Genomic DNA, 23056 nt, shown 5'->3' with positions numbered 1-23056 from the left:
CTGGTGTTCCAGCCCTCTCTTTCTTGTTCAGTAGCTGACCATTATAACAAAACCTAACACAAAGAACCAACAGCTCTTGCTGAAGGGATGTACCTGGAGATGGCTTCCTGAGGCAGCTGCCAGTCACTTGGGATGCTCAGCCTTTACAAATCACACTGTGAAGAATTACACTGTAAAGAATAAGCATATGTATTGTCTGACTGTCCCCATCTCTGCCTCTGACCCATTTAGCCACATAACCATAAAGATGAGACAAACAGATGACACTGAGTTTTATTTTTTTTTTTAAGAACAGAAAGTGACCACTTGGGAATTGGCTGCATTTATAAAGTATTTAACAAGCAACTAACCGATAATGACAAGTTCAACACAAGTGGCTGTGCTGCAGTTGCATTTTTGTGTGTGTGCATGGTTAGCCTGGTTGCCTAATCAGAATGTTGGACTCAGACTTTTTTGTGAACATTTAGAGGTGGTAGAATATCTGTTACCTGTCTAGGAACAGGAGTCTAGAAGGAACCTTTTTTTATCTTGAGATCCAACCCTTAGCCCAAGCAAAATAGAGAGAAGGCACTTTGAGGATTTTCCCGCAGAGTCCTGTCAAACGTTTCATAATCACAACCTGCCACTGTGCTGGTGTTCCAGCCCTCTCTTTCTTGTTCAGTAGCTGACCATTATAACAAAACCTAACACAAAGAACCAACAGCTCTTGCTGAAGGGATGTACCTGGAGCCATACCCTTTCTGAGGCAGCTGCCAGTCACTTGGGATGCTCAGCCTTTACAAATCACACTGTGAAGAATTACACTGTAAAGAATAAGCATATGTATTGTCTGACTGTCCCCATCTCTGCCTCTGACCCATTTAGCCACATAACCATAAAGATGAGACAAACAGATGCCACTGAGTTTTAATATTGATTTTACTTTAGGAATTTCATTTCTTAAGCACATTATTTTCATTCGACTCAATTTTCATTAGATGTTTATATATGTCAGAGGACTAGTGAACGTTTTCCTTATTTTTCAGATTCTTTTCCATGTTGTTCTGATTTGAACTTTTAGAAATCAGTATATTTTATGGATTCGAACTTGCAGTATTAATATACAATGTATGGTCAAAGGATTGCATTAATACTTGTTACAGCCCAGCCATTCATATGCCAGAATTCAGTATCACAGAATCACTAGATTGGAAGAGATCTTAAAGATCATTGAGTCCAACCCAAGACCCAAAATCTCAACTAAACCAAGGCACCAAGTGCCACATCCAGGCTTTTTTTAAACACATCCACGGATGGTGACTCCACCACCTCCCCAGGCAGGCCATTCCAGAGCTTTATCCCTCTTTCTGTAAAAAACTTTTTCCTAGTATCCAGCCTATATTTCTCTTGGTGCAGCTTGAGACTGTGTCCTCTCGTTCTGTCAGTTACTGCCTGGAGTAAGAGACCAACCCCACCTGACCACAACAACCTTTAGGGAGTTGTAGAGGTCACCTCTGGGTCTCCTTTTCTCCAGGCTAAACACCCCCAGCTCCTCCAGTCATTCCTCACAGGGTTTGTGTTCCCAGCCCCTCTCCAGCCTTGTTGCCTCCTCTGGACACACTCGAGTGTCTCAAGGTCCTTCCCAAACTGAGAGCCCAGAACTGGACACAGCACTCAAGGTGTGCCCTCACCAGTGCTGAGTACAGGGGCAGAATGACCCTGCTCCTGCTGGCCACACTGTTCCTGATACAGGCCAGGAGGTCACACTGCTGACACACCTTCTTGGCCACCAGGGCACACTGCTGGCTCGTGTTCAGCTGCTGTCACCAGCACCCCCAGGTCCCTTTCTGCCTGGGCACTGTTCATCCCCAGCCTATAACGCTGCAGGAGTTATTGTGGCCAAAATGCAGGAATTGGCACATAGACTTATTGAACTTCATCTTGTTAGACTCTGCCCATCCATCCAACATTTCCAGGTCTCTCTTCAGAGCCATACTACCTTCCAACAGATTGACACACCACCCCAGCTTAGTGTTGGCTGCAGATTGACTAATGAAAGGCTCAATCCCCTCATCCATGTCGCCAATAAAGATGTTGAATAGAGCTGACCCCAGCACAGAGGCCTGAGGGACAGCACTGGTGCCTGGCCCCAGCTGGATGCAGCACCATTCACCAGCACTCTCTGGGCCCAGCCATCCAGCCAGTTCCTAACCCAGCAAAGAGTGCTCCTGTCCAAGCCATGGGCTGCCAGTACAAATACTGCTCCATATTTAATATAACCCATGTATTTAACATAAACCCATATATTTAACCCAATTTAATATTTTTCCTAAATAAATCCTCATTTGATCCATTCTTTAACTTAAAATGTCAATCAATCTCTAGGCTATTTAGTAGTATTGTTCCAGTTTATAGATAGGGGTTCTGTAGCTTTATTAAAATAGCATTCTGCACCAACTAAATGAGGGACTGTACTTAGGCAGAATTATTTTGTTGCATGAATCATACATACAAAATTAAATCACATTTTTGAACTCGTGTCCGTTCCCATAATAATTCCCATAATAATAAGGATGATGTATTTTGGGCCTCTTCCTTCTGTTCATGGTTCTCAGCAACTTTCAGTGCATTTCAGTCTTCACTTTTCCATGTATTTTCTTTATTTTCTCCCTTCTAATCAGGACACTTGTGCACTCTTTCCCCCTTGCTCCCAAGAATCTACAACCAACCCTCCCAGAGCCTGACTTGGTAAAATATTTGGGTCTGGACAGACTGCAACTCAGACTGTGCTGGGTACATTTTTTGTACAGAAAGGACTCTGAGATGAGCAGTTTGGGTGAGGAGGGTGATGTTCTGCATGCTCACACCCAGGCAGATGAGTCCCAAGTCTGGTATTAAAAAAATACCTGTGTGTCCCTTGGACAGCTGCTATATTGGTTGTCCAACATATTTAGGCTGCAAAGCACCAGGTTATTTAAGGTCTCTTATTTCTGCAGTCCATTAAGCAATCTTGTTAAGCTCTGGTTTAATGAAGATAAGCACAAATTTAATAAAGATAAATGGAGTCAGAAACTTTATTGCCCACTCTTGTTCATGAGCTAACTATTAGACAATGCCAGCTTTCATTTGAATTGTATCACACAAGGAATCCACTCTGAGGAGGGAGGACTGTGGCTGATGAGGAAGAAGTATCATTGTCATGGCTTGATGCCTGAACTTAAAAGTGGCCAAAATTATAGCAGGGACTTATTAGGAAGGTAACAGCATCATACACCATGCTGCTCAAAGCAGTAAAATTTAATGCTGTATTACTGAAAAATGAAGGTGGTGGTGGGGAACAGAGGCAAAAATAATGCAGACTATGTGGAACAGGATATTGGGAGTGCATTTTGAAATATATCACCTTGATGCTAAGCATCAGTAAAAAAAAAAATCACCACATTGAACCTTAGGAATTATGAGGAAAGGAGTGAAGATTGAAACAACCAGCATCACTTTTACCACTGGGTGTGCATAACAAAATTCTACCCGAATTTCTGTGTCATGGATGCATCTGGTTGCCTCTGCTTCCAAAAAAATATAGTAAAACTAGCTGATGATGATAGAGAGAACATCTTCCTGTGTAATAGGAAGCTAAAGTAAGTTTCCTTAATTTTGGAAAAAGGATAGTTGAGAGAGTTGTGAAAGTTATCTATAAATGTTGAAGTCTGTTGACAAAGCAAACACTCCACTGAAAATACAATAATTCAGAGAAAAGAGAACTTAAAAAATAAAGAAAAACGTTTTTAAGCATTATATAAATAAATGGTAGAGCTCCTGTAAAAGTATAAATTGACTGTGGGTTCATTCAGTCCCTTACCCTGGTCATTGATAAGGATATTAAGAAGGAGTGGTCCCCATACAGGGCCCAACACTGGCCACCACTCTTTGGGCTCAGCCACCCAGTTTTTCACACAGTGAACAGTGCACCTTCTCAAGCCCTGGGCAGCCAGATGCTTCCTTGTTCTCCAGCAGCACTTGAACTCCTGCATTTCATGATATTTGCTCATCATAATTCATGTGTCTGTAAGAGGATTTGTGTTACTTTAGCCTGAGGTAAACATGTTCAAGAATCTGGTTTTAGAGGGTGTGCTTCCTTAGCTAGAATGAAGACAAAAGATCTTGCAAATGTTTAGATATTACTGAGTTATAATAAATTCCTAGTAGATAATTATACTTACTCTCTTTTCAAGCCAGCCTTCATTTTCTCTTTTAATGCTATTGTTAATTGTGTATTGAGAGGTTGTTTGCCTTTTGAGGACAGCAGAATAAAAGGATTTACCAAACTCTTCTGAAAATCTGCACTGTGCAGAAATATTCAAACCTTCTAAATAATTTATTGAGAGCACAGCCAACAATATGAAATTTTCATGTATGGGTATCAAACAGGCAACCTCACATAAACTTGAAAGGCATGAAAAATAAGGTTAGGCTTCAAAATGGGGGTCAATATTCTCAGGCTTAGAGTGATAAAAGGGTAATCACAATAATGTTTAATCTGTTTTTTAAGAAAAATATTATGTTGATGCTTTTCATAGAAGCATGACAGCATTTGGCTTCAAAACTTAATAAGAAGAATGGTGGTTGCTGAATAAAGACACAAAACGGTTCCAACATACACCAGTAACTAGGATTGTTTCATGCCCTATGTAGCTGGTGAGGTCTGGGAATGATCATCAGCTCTTCCCATCTTCTCCTGGGACTATGGATAAGAGAAATAATACACTACCACTGACAAAGTAGGTTTCACAATCATTTGAGTCTAACCATCATGTAAACACTGTTAAAGCACATTTTACTGGCTTTTATGTCATGCTGATAACTCCCATGTTTACAGTATTTGTTGCCTGGAGGTGCATTTCAACAAATGGTATGATTGGGTTTGTGTTTCTTAAACGAAAACTATAAATAATTGTCCTCATCAATGGAGGACATTTCCAACAGGAAATGGTATTTTGATGATTATTCTTGTTTTGGCTATGGCACACCATTTATTTCAGTGGTTAAAGTTTTAGAGACATAGCTGATGTACATTTTAGTGAAACACATTTTGTTTGATACGCAGGTTATTGTGTTTACTGCTTAAACCCCATTAATACTATTCAGGCCTCTGTGAATTAGCCAATGGAATAACAGGCGTTTGCTGATACCCTTTGGAGTGGTTTGGTACTACCAGGGCTTGCTAAGTTGCTAAGCACTAGTGAGATGTTTGGCATAACACAAGAAAGAATATAAAGATAGTCATTGTCTCTGATGTCCCTGGGTGAGCTCTGGGTTCTGGGATGCTTAATTCCTGCTCAGTTCCCTCTGACGTGGGCAGTAGTTGGGCATTTTAATAGAAATTGGATAATTAAATTACTCTGTGTGAATGGCTCTTGGTGGGAATAATCTCAGTTTAGCCATCTTCAGTGTTGACATCTACAGCTGAGCTTTACAGTCTGGGCTCCCTTTATAGCCAGTGAGGAGAATCAGACATTTCTGGAGTGTGATTCATCTGGTCTGTTTTAAACATCAACATTAGGGTGAGATTTACAGCCTAAATGGGGTGACATAAATAGATGTGATGATCTCTGGAGATTTATATAGCAGTAGCACATATTCACTGGGCCACTGACTGAAACCTCCATCTCTCCTTCCAAGAAGGCTGCCCCAAAAGGAAGAGAGGACGTGCCTCCCTCTGTGCCAGCTGATATTCCCTTTTTCTCATATAAAATGCAATGCCTGCAGCTAAGGAACAGTGGCTGGGCCACACAGGCACTGGAGTTTAAAATATTTTAAACCAATATTTTTTTGGGAAATTCAGGTTTGAATCCTCTTACCCAGGTGAGAGCCTTAATTGCCCATCTGTTGGTTACAAGCAGGCAGCTATGACAGCAGCCAGCCTTACCTCTCCTCTGTCAGGTCTCTGGGCTGTGCCAACACGTTTGGTGATGCCAGCTGGAATAAAGCACCTCTGCTCAATGTGGCCAAATTTCTGACGGCTTTGAATAGGGTCAGAAATGTATTTAAGTTAGGGATTTTGATACATAGGAAGTCAGATTCTTGGGTCTCATATTGGAAGCCTGTTCACAGGTTTAACCATGGAACTCTTCACTTTTAGTGAGATGGGAGCTCTGAAGCATCTTGAACCATGTAACCAAATATCACCAATTCCTTATCGTTTAGGAATACAAGAACAAACACTTTTTATATTGCTACTGATGTCATTGTCACTGTCTTGTTATGAACTTTCAAAAATATAAGTAATGTCCCTGCAAATAGTTCTTTCACAAGGCTCATAGGCCACTCTTTGCATCAATGACAAATGATGTCTCTGGATATCATGTTACAGACATTCTGCCACACATCTGCAATCTATTTTCAGTTCTCTGTTGCTCATGACCAGTTTAGGAAAGGATTTGAAAAGTTATAAAGACACAGAGATTTGATGGAGCATGGGGCAGAAGAACTGAAACTATACTGTAACACAAAGCAAGGCCAAATCAGATTTTTAAGCTGTCTAGTACAAAGTTCAAAACTTGTGCATTTTTACTCCCCTCCCTCTGAGGGTAATTGCTAACTGGAATAACTGGTGAGGGCATCACAGGTTAGAGATGGTGCTGTTCTGTACAAGAAAAGAAAAGCTCACTGGTGTGTTATTGTGAATTAAGTGCTTTGGTTGTGGACTTCAGGAAACCAATACCCACATGAGAATGCTTGCAGTTGTAAGATTGCTCATCTGTTTACTTAACCATGCTGAAATGTCTTTTTTCTGCTTTCTTCCACCTACTTGGGGAAAATCAAAACAAGGATGAGTAAGAATCCTGTGGGCTTTCTGCTTTTGTTGCTGAATGATGTGTAGACCTGTGATTCATACTGTTCTTGCACGTCTGTCTAGTGCTCATATCTGAAATAGCTGTATAATTATGAATTTCTCAATTTTGTTTTCTTTTGAAAGCAAAGTATGTCTGCAAGCCATAAAAATTAGTTTTATGTCAACATGCATTTCACTTTTATTTTAAAAATTTCTTTTTTAGTAATAAGGTTCTGAGTGCAATTCAGTATATACACTTTCTGGATTCTTGTAGCAAAGTATTCTCCACCATTCAGTTACAAGTACATCTATCAGCACGCTCTTTGTAAAGCATACCTGTAAAACTCTACCTGAGTGTTTATAGATTTCTAATCACTGTGGTGTCTTAACAGTTGCCTTTAAATAAGGCATCAGGGTTTATTCTCTTCTTACTAGCAGTTTAATCTGTAGCTGGCATTTCAGGAGCAGTCTGGTATTTTAGGGATTTGGACTTGGTATTATCTGTGCCCTGAGAGCACTGCATGCCTGGATGGGTCACTTGTATTTGGCATTGCATGAGGGTGGCAGAAAGGTTCCATTGCCTAAAAAAGGGAACAAACTTGGCAAAGGACAAAGAACATCTCTTTGTTGAGGAGATTGAGGAGGGACATAGCAGTCTACATCTTCCTCAAAGGGGCAGCAAAGGAGCAGGCACTGATCTCCTCTCTGTGGTGACTAGGACAGGACTTAAGGGAGTGGCCTGAAGCTGTGCTGGAGGGAGGTTTAATTTCAGTGTTAGGAAAAGGTTTTTCCCCCAGAGGGTGGTTGGGCACTGGAACAGCTCCCCAGGGCAGTGGTCACAGCGCCAGCCTGACAGAGTCCTAGAAGTATTTGGAGAATGCTCTTGGGCAATGGTGTGACTCCTGGGCATGGTGCTGTGCAGAGCCAGGAGCTGGACTTTGATGATCCTTGTGGGTCCCTTTCAATTCAGCATACTCTGTGGATGTAGCGTGGCATGGACAGTCTTTGCTGTGGTGGTGTTGGTCTCCATTCCTTGGCAGGATGCTGCAGCACAGTGAGGGACAGAGGCCTCTCTGAACAGTGCCATTGCACACCTGACTTGCACAGGCTGGTATATTTTGTTAGGAGTGAAGCAAAAACAAAAACTCCAAAAGCATTACTTCAGTATAAATAATTTATTTCCTAAGAGGATGGTTTTCAGCCATGACTCAGGTGTGTGATGATGCAACATTACAGTGTTATAGGGAACTGACTTTGACCTTGAGAAGAGCCTTAAAAAGTGTCTGTCATTGCTTTGATCAAAGAAAGCTCCATTTCAGGAAGTCTACTGCCTGTGGTGATTGCACATACCAGAATTATTTTCTGTTTTCTCTATGGTATACAGAAGTGCAGTTTTACACTGTGGTTATGTCTTGACTCACTTAAGAAGTGTGTGGGGCATCAAAGATCTTTGCCTTTATAAATTCCTTCTTGTACTCTGTGATTGCCATCAAGAGCAGCTGCAAATTCTGTGGAATTTCTGTATCTTTCAGCCCTCTTAGTGGCATTCAGCTGGTGCTGAAGAGCAGCCAAAATAGGTAAGACCTGTCAGTGGCAGCTATCTCCTGAGATGATCCCTTTCCTCCACCTGGCACTTTTTCTACTTTTACAGTTTAGATGCATTGGCTGTACTTTGAGTATTCTGAATATAAATCAAAAAACAGCCTAGATCAGTCCCTCAAGAGAATGTAAGGCAAATTTTATGCAATTACTTACGCTGATTAATAGATTTCTATAACAGTATGCAGTATGTGTGGCATACAGCACCGGAAAAGAGTGAAAATTATGTTTATAAGAACAGCATTAATTTCTTAAAAAATATTTGACTATAGCTACAGTTCAAACTCCATTTGGTCTTTCCTGTTATGCTGCTACCTCCACCTGTGGTATGATTTCAGCAGCATCTTTGCCAGCCTCCTCCTTCCTGACCCGCTTCCTCCCCGAGACATGTCAAGCTGCTGGCATTGCCAGAGGCTCTGCTGTGCCTTGTCCCACGGGAAGCACCAGCGCCAGGGCTCTCACAGAAACTTGTGCAAAATGAAAGGCTTCTCCAGAAAAGGCTGCTGCATCCCCTCCCTTCCCAAGGAAACAGCAGCAAAGCTTCCCAGAGGTGGTGGCCTGGGCAGGATGAGGCCAGCCTGTGTGCTGCCAAACCAGCCTTGTTAGCAGCCGAGCACAGCAGCAGGCAGGTGCTGAGTGTGCAGGGTTGCAGTCAGCAACTCCCCCTGATTTTTGGTGGAAAATTGAGCTGAGGGCCTCATGATTCTCAGAAACACACTTTGTGACTGCAGTCCTTGTACAGAAAGAAAGGTAGGGCAAAACAGCACCAGAGGATACTTCCGTGGTGTTTCCCAGCCCCAGTATGATTTCTTTTTCATGGAGCTATTTCCTAGGCTTTTACAAACTAAACTGAAGTTATTCACTAATCCATGTATTCCTATCCATGTGTTTTGTGGTTTGCAATGTTTCATATCCATCATGCAAACACTGTTCACTTGATTTAGAAGGTGGACTAAGAGTAGGCAGTGGATTTCTTTCCTGGCTGTTGACCAGCATGTGAGGCTGACCCACACTTTGCTGTTGGGTTTTACACCTGGAGTCTCTTCCCTGTTACTGTGTGAGTCCCTCATACTGAACTTTTCTAGCATTTCCAGGCTACAGGTGCACATCCCATCTGTTTTTCGTCATCTTCTCTTGGCTACTTTCTTCAGCTGTGGTCCCCTCACCCCCATCACTCCCCATTTTTTCTCAAAAAATTTCCCTATTCCCTGTACTGGTTCCAGTCACCACCTCTTCCATCCTAGTTCACTTTTGCCCTCAGGTCTACTTTTATGTCTCCTAAGTTTAAGATATTAGTTATGGTGTTGGTCAAACTTTTGGAGCAACTTTGTAACATTTTGCACATTTCTCAGCATTTTGAGAAGTGGGATTTTGATGAATTGAGTCTTCTCACAGAAGGCTTCGACTTTTTGATAAAGCTCCCTCTCTTTCCCCTTTCTCTCCAAACAGCCGATATGACTTCCTGCTTTAAAACACTAAGAAACTTTCCAGATCAAAACATCATCAAAAATGATATCTTCACAAAGCACTTCTGCTCCAACAAAGCAGTATTGCTGGACTGAAATATTTTTCATGGGACTTTTTTCAGTGAGCTTTTATTAGTCAGAGAGTGCTCTGAGAGTACTAAGTGAGGACAGAGCCTGAAGAAATATTTAGATACTAAAAATAAAAATGTCTCTGTTGAGCATATGTGAACTCTGATTTTTTAAAAATGTGTATATATATATGAAATATAATTTGTCCTAACTTGGAGAAACACTCTCATACTTCAGAGCAGTAGAGTTGATGAAAGCAAAAGACAGTGGAATTTTTCATCCAGGGCAAGATATTCTCCACTGAGCTCACCTCAGAAATGAAATGTTTTGACTGAAATTCCTTCTTCCTTAAATAATTAAATCAGTCTGAGGGAGATACCATGAAAAAACAAACCAACCCAAGCAGTCCAAGGGGGTAAATATTGGCAAATATCTCAGGAACTGAAAATAGAAGGAAATGTTAGATAACTCTTCAAGTAGTTACCACCTTTGCCTCTAAAATTTGCAGAGTGATATTGTCTGATCAGTAGGTTGCTCCAAAATGCATTTCTTGGGCAGATGTTTCTCCTGCTGGACTATTCCAAAGCAGCTGAGGGCTTCCTACCTCCATCTGCACCGTGGGTTGTGTGCTGCCACCCCTGGTGTGACGGGTGGGACAAGGGGACTGGGGGTCGCTGCCTGTCCTGGTGCAGCAGCTGGGAGGGCTGGCACGGGGGCTGCTCTCTGGGGATGGCAGGGCCCTGCACACCCCTGCCCAGACACTCATCCCAGGGACAGGAAAGCCTCCTGGCTGCTTCACTCACCAGATTCTCCTCCCAAAGAAGGGTCTTGTGGAGGAAGGAGCAGTGCTGCTGGGGCTTGCAGGTGGCAGCTGCTGCTGTGCTGTCCCTTGGGTGCCAAGGGGCAGCCTTGGGGCAGTGCCAGAGCCCCCCTTGCCTGCCCAGCCCTGGCTGCTCTGTGTCCTTCCAGATGTTCCCAAAGTCCCAGTGGGTCATGGCATTGGTCCTTGCTTCTCTAGTGCCAGATATTTGACATCTACTACGCATGAGCCAGTGTAAAGGCACAAACAAAGCCTGGTGGAGGGAAACTTCTTGTTCTTTTGGAAGAGGAATTTAGGACCCCTCAATAACAAGCCCTAGCCCCTATATACAGTCACACTCCTATTGCTGGGCTGTGCATTAGCACAGCTTTCCTGTTCTTAGTCATTATCACTTGGCATACTGTGTGTTTTCTTTTATTTTATGGGAATTTGATGTATTTCACCAGTGGGTAGGGAAAAAAATCATCACTGAGATTGTCGGGATTAATTTTTTTTTCTTGAAGAACTATGGAATTGTTCTGAAATGTATGGCACGTGTGTAATAACAGCCTAGTGCTCTGTTTTTAAAAAATGTGCTAGAGGCCTTGTGCAGTTTCCCAGAGGCTTAATGAGGGAGCCATACTGTGTTGGAAATTTTTCAACAATAAAAATTGACCTATTACATGCTTATGTAAAATGAGGGTTGACAGTCACACAAATATGTCCAAAGTCAAATACAGGCATTGTGAAATATCACTTCTTTCCCACAGAGAAACTGGTCACCTGTTCACAGTAGGCTTTTGCATTATATCCTATCCAGTAAAGAATAAGATGCTTCCCTACAGGGAAACAAAATGGCAGCAAAGTACTGGCCCAGTGCCCTTCTATCAGTGCTTTTCACTGACTCTTTTGCCAAGTCTTCAAAAATAACACATAGGCATACTTTTCAACATATGTTTTGCCTTTGTTGGTTTAAAGGAATAAAGGGAAGAAAAGGTCATGTATTTATTCACCACTTCATCATCAAATGCAGAAAAAAAATCATTGTTTGCTTGTTTGATTTTATTTTACTCTCCCTAATACATCTTTTATTTTTAAAAAAATCTAGAGTCTTTTGCTGCTCTTTTAACATGTATCAGAAGTAGCCTGTTCTTTAAAAATGAACATATGGCTCTGAACCTGCATCTGAATTCAGGGAAGTGTCTATTGCAAAACACTGAAATTTGGAGCCATTGGAGCAGAAAAGTCAGATTCAGGGCTTATTCAGTGTAGTATTGAATAATCAAAGAAAATAAGATCATTAAATACAAAGAGTTGAAAAATAAATTAAACATGGTAAATACTACTCGTCTGCTCAAACTAAATTAAGCTACTGTCAACATTTTAATATTTTTTAAAATAATAAACACTAATGTTAAGCCAAATGTGTACCACAGAGGAAACACTGGCTACTAGGACTTAAGAAACCCATCAGTTTCTCTGTTGAATGTGTATCACCAATGAATGTCCTAGCTGTCACCTTGGAGTACCTTGCTTCAGTTTCCTGGCCAGTCACTGGCTCATGATGCCCCCAGCAAAAGAGGGAAATACAGGGAGCGAGAATGTGATTTAGGAGTGACCAGAGTTTATCAGCAATCCCTGATAAGCACTGAGAAATACAGGGAGGGAGAATGTGATTTAGGAGTGACCAGAGTTTGTCCCCAGCAAAAGAGGAAAATACAGGGAGGGAGAATGTGATTTAGGAGTGACCAGAGTTTATCAGCAATCCCTGATAAGCACTGATCTCTCCAAGTTAAGGGAATAAAAAGGATTGAGGTATGAAGCAGAACGAGTGTGGTAACTGAGGTCTGGATGCATCTTCACTGTAAGAGGCTACAAGTAATAAGTCTCTTCTTCAGCAGAGAGAGCTTTTTGTTGTTTCATTGGTCTTCATATGGTTGGTGGCTGCCCAGCCCTCTGGTTTGTTGGGGTCTCTCTGCAGGGCCCCTCTGCCTTGGAAGGAGTCAACAGCTCCTCCTGGTTTTGTGTCGTCTCTGGACTCGCTCAGTACCCCTTCCAGTCCTGTCTCCAAATCATTTATGAAGATATGGAAGTGCACAGGGCCTGGAGAGCACAGGATGGACCCCTGTGGAACCCCCCTAGTGACAGGTCCCCAGTCTGATGCCACCCCTTTTACTGTAACCCTTTGTGCCCAGCCTGTGAGTCAGTGATGTGTTCATCTGTGTGCTGGACATTCTGTTAAGAGGGGTCCTGTGGGAGACAGTAACAAAAGCTCTGCTGAAATCCAGAAAGGGTACATCAACTGGCTTCCCTTGTGTGGTTACCTTGTCAAATACGCCAAAGTAAACACATGAAAATTAATGTGTACAAGAATTGAATAAATATTGCAATAATTGTCAATTCTAACAAAGAATGTATAGATTCCAATGTTACTTGTAGTTTTTATTTGGATGTTTTCTGCTATTACTTAAGAGTCTCTTAAAAATGCATTCCTGAGCTATTTAAATACACACAATCTGTAATGTCTCAGATGCCCATATAATTTAAATGTGCAATACTATAATAAGCATGATAACTGTAACTTGGCACTCTATTTAGATCCAGAAAGAGCAGTACCATAATCCTGGTTATTTCACTATTTTTACTACAGTTTAATGTCTGGACAATTGCTTACAAGCCATATATTCCAGTGTGTTATCTTCTGACTCATTGTGCATTTCATTAATAACGTAGTTTATGCTCCTGGCAAAGGCAATTGAAAGTAAAAGTAGCATAAATATTGGGGAAATGCAGATGGATTCACTGGACTGTATGATGGGATCCTATTCCAAAGCAAGAGCCTGCTCACAGAAAGTGTATAAGATCTTAACCTGAATATTTACTCATATTTTATTTCTCTCATTTCAGTGACTATTTCGACAAGTACCTTCTTTGATGGCTTACTGGTAACTGGGCTCTACACATCTACCAGTGTTCAGGCTTCCCAGAGTGTTGGTGGTTCCAGTGCTTTTGGATTTGGTAAGTCCAGTGTAATTTACCTTCTGCAAGCCAGGGTAATGAGTACATGGTGGTACAGAGGACATCAGTAGCAAGACAATTACGGGAAGAGGTTAATTTAGACTGAGTAATCAATAATACATGGAAGTCAGTGGGAGTCAATGACATAAAGCAGCGGCAGATTTTAGGCAGCTTTTATTGCTTCTTGTACCATCGTCACCTTTGCTCAGCCCTGGTATTAGTATGCTGAATAATATAAATTTTAAGAAAGAAAAGCCTCAGCAGATAAATTGTTTTAAGCAGCCATTCATAAAGTGTGTGACATTTTGTATAAACTAAAGCATTTAGACCAAAGTCTCTAAGTGTTTCTTGGGCTGAAAATCTGTTTCCTTTAAGCTTATGTCAACCTACTTTTCCATTCAATTAATAGCATCTTCCTTAAAACTGGTCAAGATATTTCATACAACCAATTACTTACCATGTCCAAAAAGCAGAGTTGTAGTAAAAGGGATATGATAGGCTTTGCAGAATTATCATGTATTTCAGGTTCTGCTGTAGCCCTCAGCGGTACCAGCTGTGCTAAGGACTAATATTTTTAAATAATCTTTTCTAAATTTGTGCAAGTAATTGACAGCTATACCTTCTGCAGTTTGTTATTTGGTAACATTTTTTATATTCTTACAAATAATAGTAAGAATTGCCTTCCTCATTGGAGGAACTCAGTGACCCTAACAAGCAATCTGTGGTGAAGGTACAAAAACAGATACCAGTCATATGGGACATCAACTGCACTGCACTTGCAGTAGCACATTTAAATGTTTTAATTTTAGTGTTAATTTGTCTGCTTGGGCCAGAATTCAGTACTTTTTTCATAATAACCTCTCACAGTACTTACTTTTGTTATAAAGCATGTAGAGCATGAGCGGTCTGGGCATTTGAGTGTCATCCATCAGGCATACATGTGCTTGTAAATGAAAGAATGTAATGTAAATAGCACATTATTTAAAACTGTCCTGAGGGGTAATTGGAGAAGGGCTTTGTTCTGTGGATAACACCACAGTTCAACCTCAGACATTCTGCTCAGCCTTTCAAAGGGAAGAGCATGGCTGGCACAAGTGTTTCATGCCTTGTGCAAAAGGCACTGAAAGAGTCTTTTCCGGAAGAATTTGTACTGCTCTTTCTCCTTTCCCACCGTCCTGTTTACAGGATGGATAGAATCTGATGGAGTAGCAAGACAGAAAGAACATACCAATGTGAAATTTCTGAGATGGTCAAGTCACTGGCAAGATATTGCCTTGCTGTAAATTAAGTGTTTGTATCATTGGGAGATCATGGCAAACTCACTGGGCAAAGTGTACAGGTCATGTTTAATTGCAACTAAGTATTTAAGAATAACAATTTAGCAAAATTTTAAGAACCTAAATACTTCTGTGCATTTCCAAAGAATGTCTGCATTTTTCCCTAAATGTGTATCTTCATTTGTAGAAAAAGGCCATTCTAGCTGATGCTTCATTGAGACAGGTGTTAAAGTAACATGTGATGTATGACAGAAAAAACAACGTGGCCTTCTTTAAATTGCCAAAGGTCATTCTCTAGCTCTTGATGTGTTACTCTAACCATTCTGTCACTGTAAGACAACCAACAATTAAACGGGTGACATGTGTGTTCTGTATGCAAAAGAAGCTCCAAGGCTACAAGCTGGAAAAATGCAAAAGCCAAAGTGATGCAAAAACAGTCATGCAGAGTTGGAGATACTTCATTTTGCCCATCAATACAAATTCTCAAATATCATGCCTAGGGAGATCTGATGCTCTGTCTTGAGCATGTTTACATCTATATTAGAGGAAAATTGCTGCCATCTCTGAATTTATTTTTTTAAATTTAGTTTCTGTGGGTAAACTGCAGGGTCAGTTGTGTTACAGTGTTACTTAAAAATATTTTAAATAAATGGTCTTAATTTGCTGTTTTTCTTTGCTATTTCCTAAGCTTGTATATATATTGGAAAAAGAAAAAACCAATCAGAATGTTTCATAACAGATGATACTCTTGTGCAGTGTCTTTGAAGTCACAGTAAAAAATCAACAGTGAAGGAAAAATGGAAATGGCTTTCAAATGCAATTTTATATGAATCCTTAATCTATGATGCACTGATGGCTCCCAGGACTAAGAGCTACATAAACTTTTCCTATCTCTACTTTGCAGTGAGAGATGAGAAAGCTGGACTCTTCCAAAAGGCTTTTAGCATGTAAATGATACACTTTTAAAAATTATTTGGTAGTTTTAAAAAGAAACAGTATTTTAAAATCTACCATTTTCAGTAGAAAAATAGAACAGTCTCCACAGTGTTTAATATGTTGTTTAGTGAAATAGTAGGTGGGAGTGACATTGTTTTGCTTTCTGAAGAAAACACAAAGCACTTTTTCCAGAAACCCCAGATCCATCTGTTGTGTCATCATTTTCAATCAGCAAAGAAGCAGTTTCTCTTTTGAGGCAAGTGATTGTGATATTCAGGTTTAGCTTGCTAGAAATTATTATGTTTTTTTAATGTTGAGGACTAGTCAGGTTCAGAGACCTCAATTCAAAGATTCATGTGGTTTATCACAGATTAGATGGGGGGAGGAGGGGCAAGGCTGGGCCTTTAAAACCTGAAGATAATAATATTCTGAAATTGGGTTGATAGTGGTTGCTTATGGTGCAGAGAAGAATATTTTTTCTTCCTTGCAATATTACCATTGAAATGGTCTTGTCTGTCTCACACAGGAGGTCACACTAGATTATCATAATCTTCCAGACTGCCCAACGATTTGAAGTCTCTCTAAAACACATATATTGTCTCTTCTGTGCTATGAGCCACTGTGTTGTGACTACAGTTATCTTTTACCAGTTTAGGAAATTACTTGATGGAGACACAATCATTGTCAGTTTTAACAGTTAACCATGTCAAGAACCTTTGAAAAAAAAAAAAAATATTTTCATTCTTAAGGTTATGGTTTCTTCCTTCTTCAGTACATATTGTGTAGGAAAATATGTAGTTCCTGATTTCCATGAACATGAAGCTTGTTGAAATTTTTATTTGGGAAACCTTCTAACAATTTATTGGGGAAATGTGTGAGTTTTTGGGTATAAAAATTAATAGTAGTTTTCTCCCAGGGTGAACCATTTTCTGGGTTAAAGTAAAACTAAAACTGTAAAGCTAGAATTAGAACTGGGATTAAAGGTAAATGAGTTGAAGCTTCACTAAACCAAAGTAGGGAGATCCTTTAGCAAAGAAATTATCTTTAAAAATAGCTTTTAAGAAGAATGTTTCTTTTTTCATTAGACCCCCTGATAAAACAGATACTCTCAGTGTCATTTCCACTCTCCTTTCCTGATCAGTGTGGTGTGTACATGGAAATGCTTCCACGTCTTTCAGCATTGATGGCTGATGGGCAATCCCACTCTTTGTTGTCTCCTTTCACATGCCACCCTGGTACCCCTCAGTTTGTTCACACCCTGTATGTCTCTGGAGACACATTTTGGACTTCTGTGGCATCTCTTTATTCATCAGTGCTTTTTCTTTCTTCTGCTTTTGTCTCTGAGGCTTCTTGTTTGTGTTTGGCCTTTTTTTGACTGCTTAGTCATCTGGCTGTGCTCTGGGGTTTATCAGCCCACCAAGACTAATCTCCCACACAGTCATTTAGGGGCTCTTACTGCTTGGATTAGCCCAAATATAAAAGAGGAAAGTGAGAGGCAGGAGTACTAAACAAACAATATTAGAAAGCTGCAAAAGTGATGTTGGATCTGATGGGAATGATTGCTTGCAAACGAGAGTGAGGATAAATGGCTTGGTGGGTGACAGGGGAACCACTCTGCAGCTGGGCAGAAACACCAAAATTCCGCGTGGCTCTGGAGAGCAGGGAGCAGGGTGTCATTCCTACAATTACAGCAGGAGATTACAGCCTAATCCCTCAGCAGAGATAAGGAGCGCCACGAGCTGAGGACCCGAATCTGTCTCATTACACAGGATGATCCTGGTGACAGGCTGGCTCAGCAGACAGATGTGCTGGGCTGGCACATCAAAGCGTGCCTTTGACCTGCCACTCACACTGCATCTTCATGCATTCCAGCTCTTCCCAAGGCTTTCTGGCTCCCTGGTAGCTTTTCACTTGATGAATACATGACAAATTATATTTAAGTTTGGTGTAATTAGTTTCTTACAAACTACAGTGGGAAACATGAGCCTTTCTAGTTACGCCACTCAAACCCCTAATTTTATGCAAAATCATAATGACTACACTGATGTTTACCTTTTAGTAAATGTGGAATTAAGAAGTAATTTCATGATAACATTTATATATGCATTAACCTTCCAATCTAAATTGCAAAGGTCCTCTTGGAAGTCTGTAGGTTCTATAGCAGTAGAGATAGTGGACTCCAAGCTCTGATTACACTGCAAAAGTGTTGCCATAAGCCTAATTGGATAACAGAAATTTTTTGTTTATATTCTATGTTATTTAAACAACTTGTAATTTGCAATCTTTTAAAACAGATAACTCCATTCTTCTGTGAGGTCATAAACTCCTCATGAAATTTAGGTTTTGTTTAGCTGTGTGGGTTACTCTATAAGCAACCAGGAGGGTGACGTTACCTGGAAACATTTTAGTGCCTGAAATTGCATCTTATAGAAAGCAAAAAAATAGAAGACGGAAGATGACATTGCAGTCTTTTCTCTTTTACAATTCTTTGTTTCTATATGATGAAGGTGATCATACATATTTGCCACATTTACTCTCTGGGATTTAAAAAAATGAATAGTTACAAATAATCTTTGAAATATGGTGAATAATACATTTCCTAGAGGAACTCCTGGAAAGACCAATCACCATATATAATGTAATGACACTTAAATTGTCTTATACTCTTTGCTTTTTACTATTCCATTGCCTTTCATCAGGATTAAGGCAGCCCTCACATAATCCTTCAGTGAGTATTTTGGTTACATATGTGACTGCATACCAACCAAAACCCCCTTTCAGTTTATAGAGGAAGGATCATTTAGATCTGGTTCTGTGTGGGTTGGCAACTGGGGAAAAGGAAGGGAGTGGTTTCCAGGTGCTGGATCCCTTTTGGCTCTGAGCAGCCTTAGGGCAGAGTCGCTGCAGGCAATGCTGGCTTCACCTCCAGAGGGAGAAGCCAAGAGGGTGCCTGGGAGGCTGAGGGACACCCCCAGTGTCATCTCCAAGGGGTACCACAGACAGTGCACCCCAACTCTGTCAGCACATGGGTCAGGACCGTGCACTGGAGGCACCCAAGGCTCCTCCTGATCCTGGAAGGGATTTGTGGGTTTGAGCTGTCAGGGGCTTGGATTTGGCATCAGTTTATGCTCAAACACTGATGCTTCTGGGACAATGTTTTGCTTTCAGATTTTGACATATAAAGGAAAATATCCCCCACTAACATTGTGAGATGGAAAAAGGCCAACTGTTGCATTATCTTGTTAGGGGAGCCTATAAAATTGATCCCCCCTGCTCAGTCTGTCTCTCTGGGCTTGCTCACCACTCTAAAAAGTAAGGAATTGTCGGTAAATGACAGCCCTTAAAAAAAGTTTTGAGCTATGTACATGCTACTGATCTTGAAGTCATTTTTTACTGAAATTGCTGCAGATCCCTGGTTTATTTTGTGACAAGCCAAATGGGCTCCAGGACCCTCCCTTCACACCAGAGATATTTGCCAGAAACCAAACAGATGGTAAACTAGGAAGAAATGACCCTCGGCATTCTCATTAGAACAGTTGGGGAAATTTTAATAGGCCCCCATTTGCCTTGTGCTGTATCTAATACCCTTTGAACTGCCACTTTTTTTAAAAAATTTTTTTTCTTTGTTACAAGTCAACTACTGCCATGTATATTTTAATAGGGATTATCAAATACAATTTGCCCAGAAGATGTAACAGCCCTCCGCTGCTAATTAGCAAAGTTTAAATAGTCACTGAGTTCTGGAATAATTGGAAAGAAACAGTGATTTTTCTGCCAATGTATAATTACCAATTAACGGGAAGAAAAAATATCTGTATAGCAGTCATATCTTGAAGAATTTGTTAACAGTCAATTAAGTAGTCAGTTGATGCCAAACTGACATTGGTCAAGAAAGTTTACATTTGAGTTTTAAGATACTTCCACCTACAAATGGTATGTAAAAAAACCATAATGATGATAAAATTTTGAAAGTCTCTGTATCATTATGTTTAATTACTGCTTAATTGTCTTCATGGCCAAAAGTTGACCATTTCTGCTAGTGATTGACTGTCATATGTGCCTTGTGGAAAGGGTTTTAGCTTTATTAATACAACATATATTCATTATCATGGCACAGGCAGTAATTACCATGTTTTCCTGGCAAGAAACTGCTGAAGTATTTTAACTTCTGAGGAAGAAAATTCCCCGTGCATAGTTGGATAAGGCAGACACCAATGCCCCAAGGTTGGAGGGAAAAGCTTGCTGGAGAGGGAACCTACACAGAAAACACTTAAAAGTGGCCTAGTTTTAGTATAGTTTCACCCAGTCCAGTCACCCTGAACACCTTCATCCTATTCTGCAACTACTCTTGGACTTGTCAGGTTTGTAGAACTCCAGCCATGGCAGCAGTAGCAGCTCTTGGACATCAAAATCCAATTTTGCCTAATCTGCTGAGAAGTTCTGAGTTAGACAACAATTTATTTAAAATATCTTTGTAGCATTATGAAGATGACATTAAAATACTTCAAGCTTTTAACCTTTTAAATATACCTGTAGCTCCTGCTAGCATTTGTGTGGTGAAGGCTGAAAAGGAGAATGATCCTCCTTAGAGGTGTAACATTGCTTGCATTTGTGAGCTCTGAATAGTGGGTGCAGGTGAGTGTTTAATTCTACAGGCAACACTCAAGGCTTTGCAGATGATATTGGGGTGATGACTGCACTGGAGACACCGAGGAGCATTTTCCATGTGCCAGTGCTTACAAAGGGACTTCTGGAGCTTTTAAACTAGAAAATGCCTTTAGAAATACTTTTACACAGCCAAAACCAGAATGTTAATTGAAGTGTTGGGGCCAATTTTGGTCCAATTTAGCAAGTACATTTATTCAGTAACGACATTTTTTTCAGTTCTTATATAAATCCATTTTTTTTCCCTGGGTGACCAAATAATGGCGTGAGGAAAACTAGAGAATAATTGAATTTTAATGTGAATTTTTCAATTGCATCCTAATTTTTTATAAAATGTATGTAGTAAAAAAACTGATGTAAAAGTTTTTGATCTGATCAGTGTTTTTGCTATACCTCATACCTCTGAGAATATTCCTGATTCCAATAAGGTAAGGATTTAATTCAAAATATATTAAGACATTAAATATTCATTGTGACCAGTTGATTATTTTTATTTATGCTAATATTTATTGAAAGAAATTTGAAACACTTTTTGAACTGTGCAAATTGCAGGTTCTTTTAATAATGGAAAATAATATATAAATAGCTACACACCCCCCCATCTATGTAAATATATGCATTTATTACTCACTCCCTTTTTCATCCTAATTTCAAGTACCATGCTCAACCAGTGCTCTTTACTGTCCAGAGGAGGACAACAGAGCTGGGGAAGGGTCTGGAGCACAAGTCTGATGGGGAGCAGCTGAGGGAGCTGGGGGTGTCCAGCCTGGGGAAAAGGAGGCTCAGGGGTGTGACCTTGTCACTCTCCACAGCTGCTTGAGAGGAGGCTGTGGCCAGGTCAGAGCCAGTCTCTTCTCCCAGGCAACAACTAACAGCAAAAGGAGAAATGGCTTCAGATTGCACCAGGGGATGTTTAGATTGAGTGTTAGGAACTGAATTTCTTCACTTCACCCACTGAAAGCATGATTAAGCATTGAAAAAGTCTCCCCAGGGAAGTGGTGGAGTTACTATTCCTGGAAGTGTTAAAAAAATTATTAGATGTGTCACTTTGTGGGCATGTTTGTATAGTGGGCATGTTAGTATTTGGTTAAAAGTTGGACTTGATTTTGGAGATGTTTTCTGACGTTAATGATTTTATGATTCTACATCTTGCCTTAAAATCCATTTTCTCTGCTTTTTTAATGGGTAAATCACTCTTGTTTGCTGTTGATTAGAGAAATGTCAATTCTCTTTTGTTATTGTTTTATTTTCTTAGCAATAACATTTGTCCTATTGTTCACCAGCTAGACTGTGATCTCAAAAGCAAGGACTTTCTTCTTTATTTTTCTGTATAGACATGCTGGCACAATACAACCCAATCTTTACTGTTCATGACTGTTCCTATAATACAGATAATAGTGCAGGAAAGTCAAGGAAAAATGAATTAAGCCTTCATTGACTTCAATAACAATAACAAAATACTTTCTTCTCCAAAAGATATTGTTGTCTTTGTGCTTTCAGAGCTACATTCAGCAAGACTGACAGGCTGGAGTTGCATGGTAACTTGTTGTAACAGAGGGGTATCTTTAATAAAGTAGGGGGGAAAGGCCATAATCTAGAAATTCAGGACCATCTTAAAATTGTGTTTTGTGTGTGTGTATGTCTCAAGAATAGATCAAGCAATTGTTCCCATGAACTTCACACTGCCAGTGCTCCTGCCTGCAGTGCTTCTTGTCCAGAGCCTGGCTCTGTGATGCCTCATTGTCATGAGTGTGACAGTCAGTCAGAGCCTCTTCTCCTGACTTTTTGCTTGTGCCAGGCCTGTTATTTCCCTTGCATATTGTGTTTGTCAGGATCTGATAGCATTTTCAAGCACAACTTACTGAGCTCTTGGACTTCATCAATTAAGATGCATTGAAGCCTCTTGCAAATGTGAAACAGTATTGGAAATTGTTTTTGTCATAATTTCAAAGACAAGTTTGTAAACTAATTTCTGGCATATTATGACAAACAAATGTCATCAGACTGCTTCCCCCTTATCTGCCAATTTGCCACATTTTGAAGTAGAGTTGATTATATGTGGTGAAAAATCAGGCTTACAGGAAAATGGAGCCCTCTGTCAAATCCTGATCATCACCTGTCCTAGCAGCTGAATTCAGTTTGCTTGTCTCTTGTCAGTGTTGTGACTGGTAATAATTTGTGTGTTTTCAGAGATAGTTCACAAGAAAAATCTGCTCCAAATCTGCTAAAAGGAATATCCCAATTTTCATGAATATACCAGTGAAAGGTGATTGCTGTTTGTAGGGAGTGAATGGTAGGGTTCATCTTTATTGGGTGCTAAAAGCCATGAACTAGAGAAGGAGGTTCCCAGGTTCGTGCTGGCAGTGGGAGCAGGGCCAGCTCCTCACTCTTTGGGGCACAGCATGGAAGGGCAGAG

General features: G+C 40.4%; 1 protein-coding gene across 2 annotated transcripts in view; it reads left to right on the top strand.

Annotated features, from left to right (window-relative positions):
• RELN (reelin) overlaps window positions 1–23056 on the top strand; it is a 279911-nt gene that overhangs the window by 32949 nt on the left and 223906 nt on the right. For both annotated transcript variants that reach the window (XM_039723749.1, XM_039723748.1), the window contains exon 2: window positions 13652–13762. In XM_039723749.1, the coding sequence (XP_039579683.1) occupies window positions 13652–13762 (111 nt within the window). The remainder of the gene's footprint in view (window positions 1–13651; window positions 13763–23056) is intronic.

This window comes from Passer montanus, unplaced genomic scaffold (assembly GCF_014805655.1).
Source record: "Passer montanus isolate IOZ18808 unplaced genomic scaffold, ASM1480565v1 scaffold50, whole genome shotgun sequence".
NCBI lineage: Eukaryota > Metazoa > Chordata > Aves > Passeriformes > Passeridae > Passer > Passer montanus.
The sequence above is the reverse complement of the archived record's forward strand: the minus strand, read 5'-3'. Positions and strand labels throughout refer to the sequence as shown.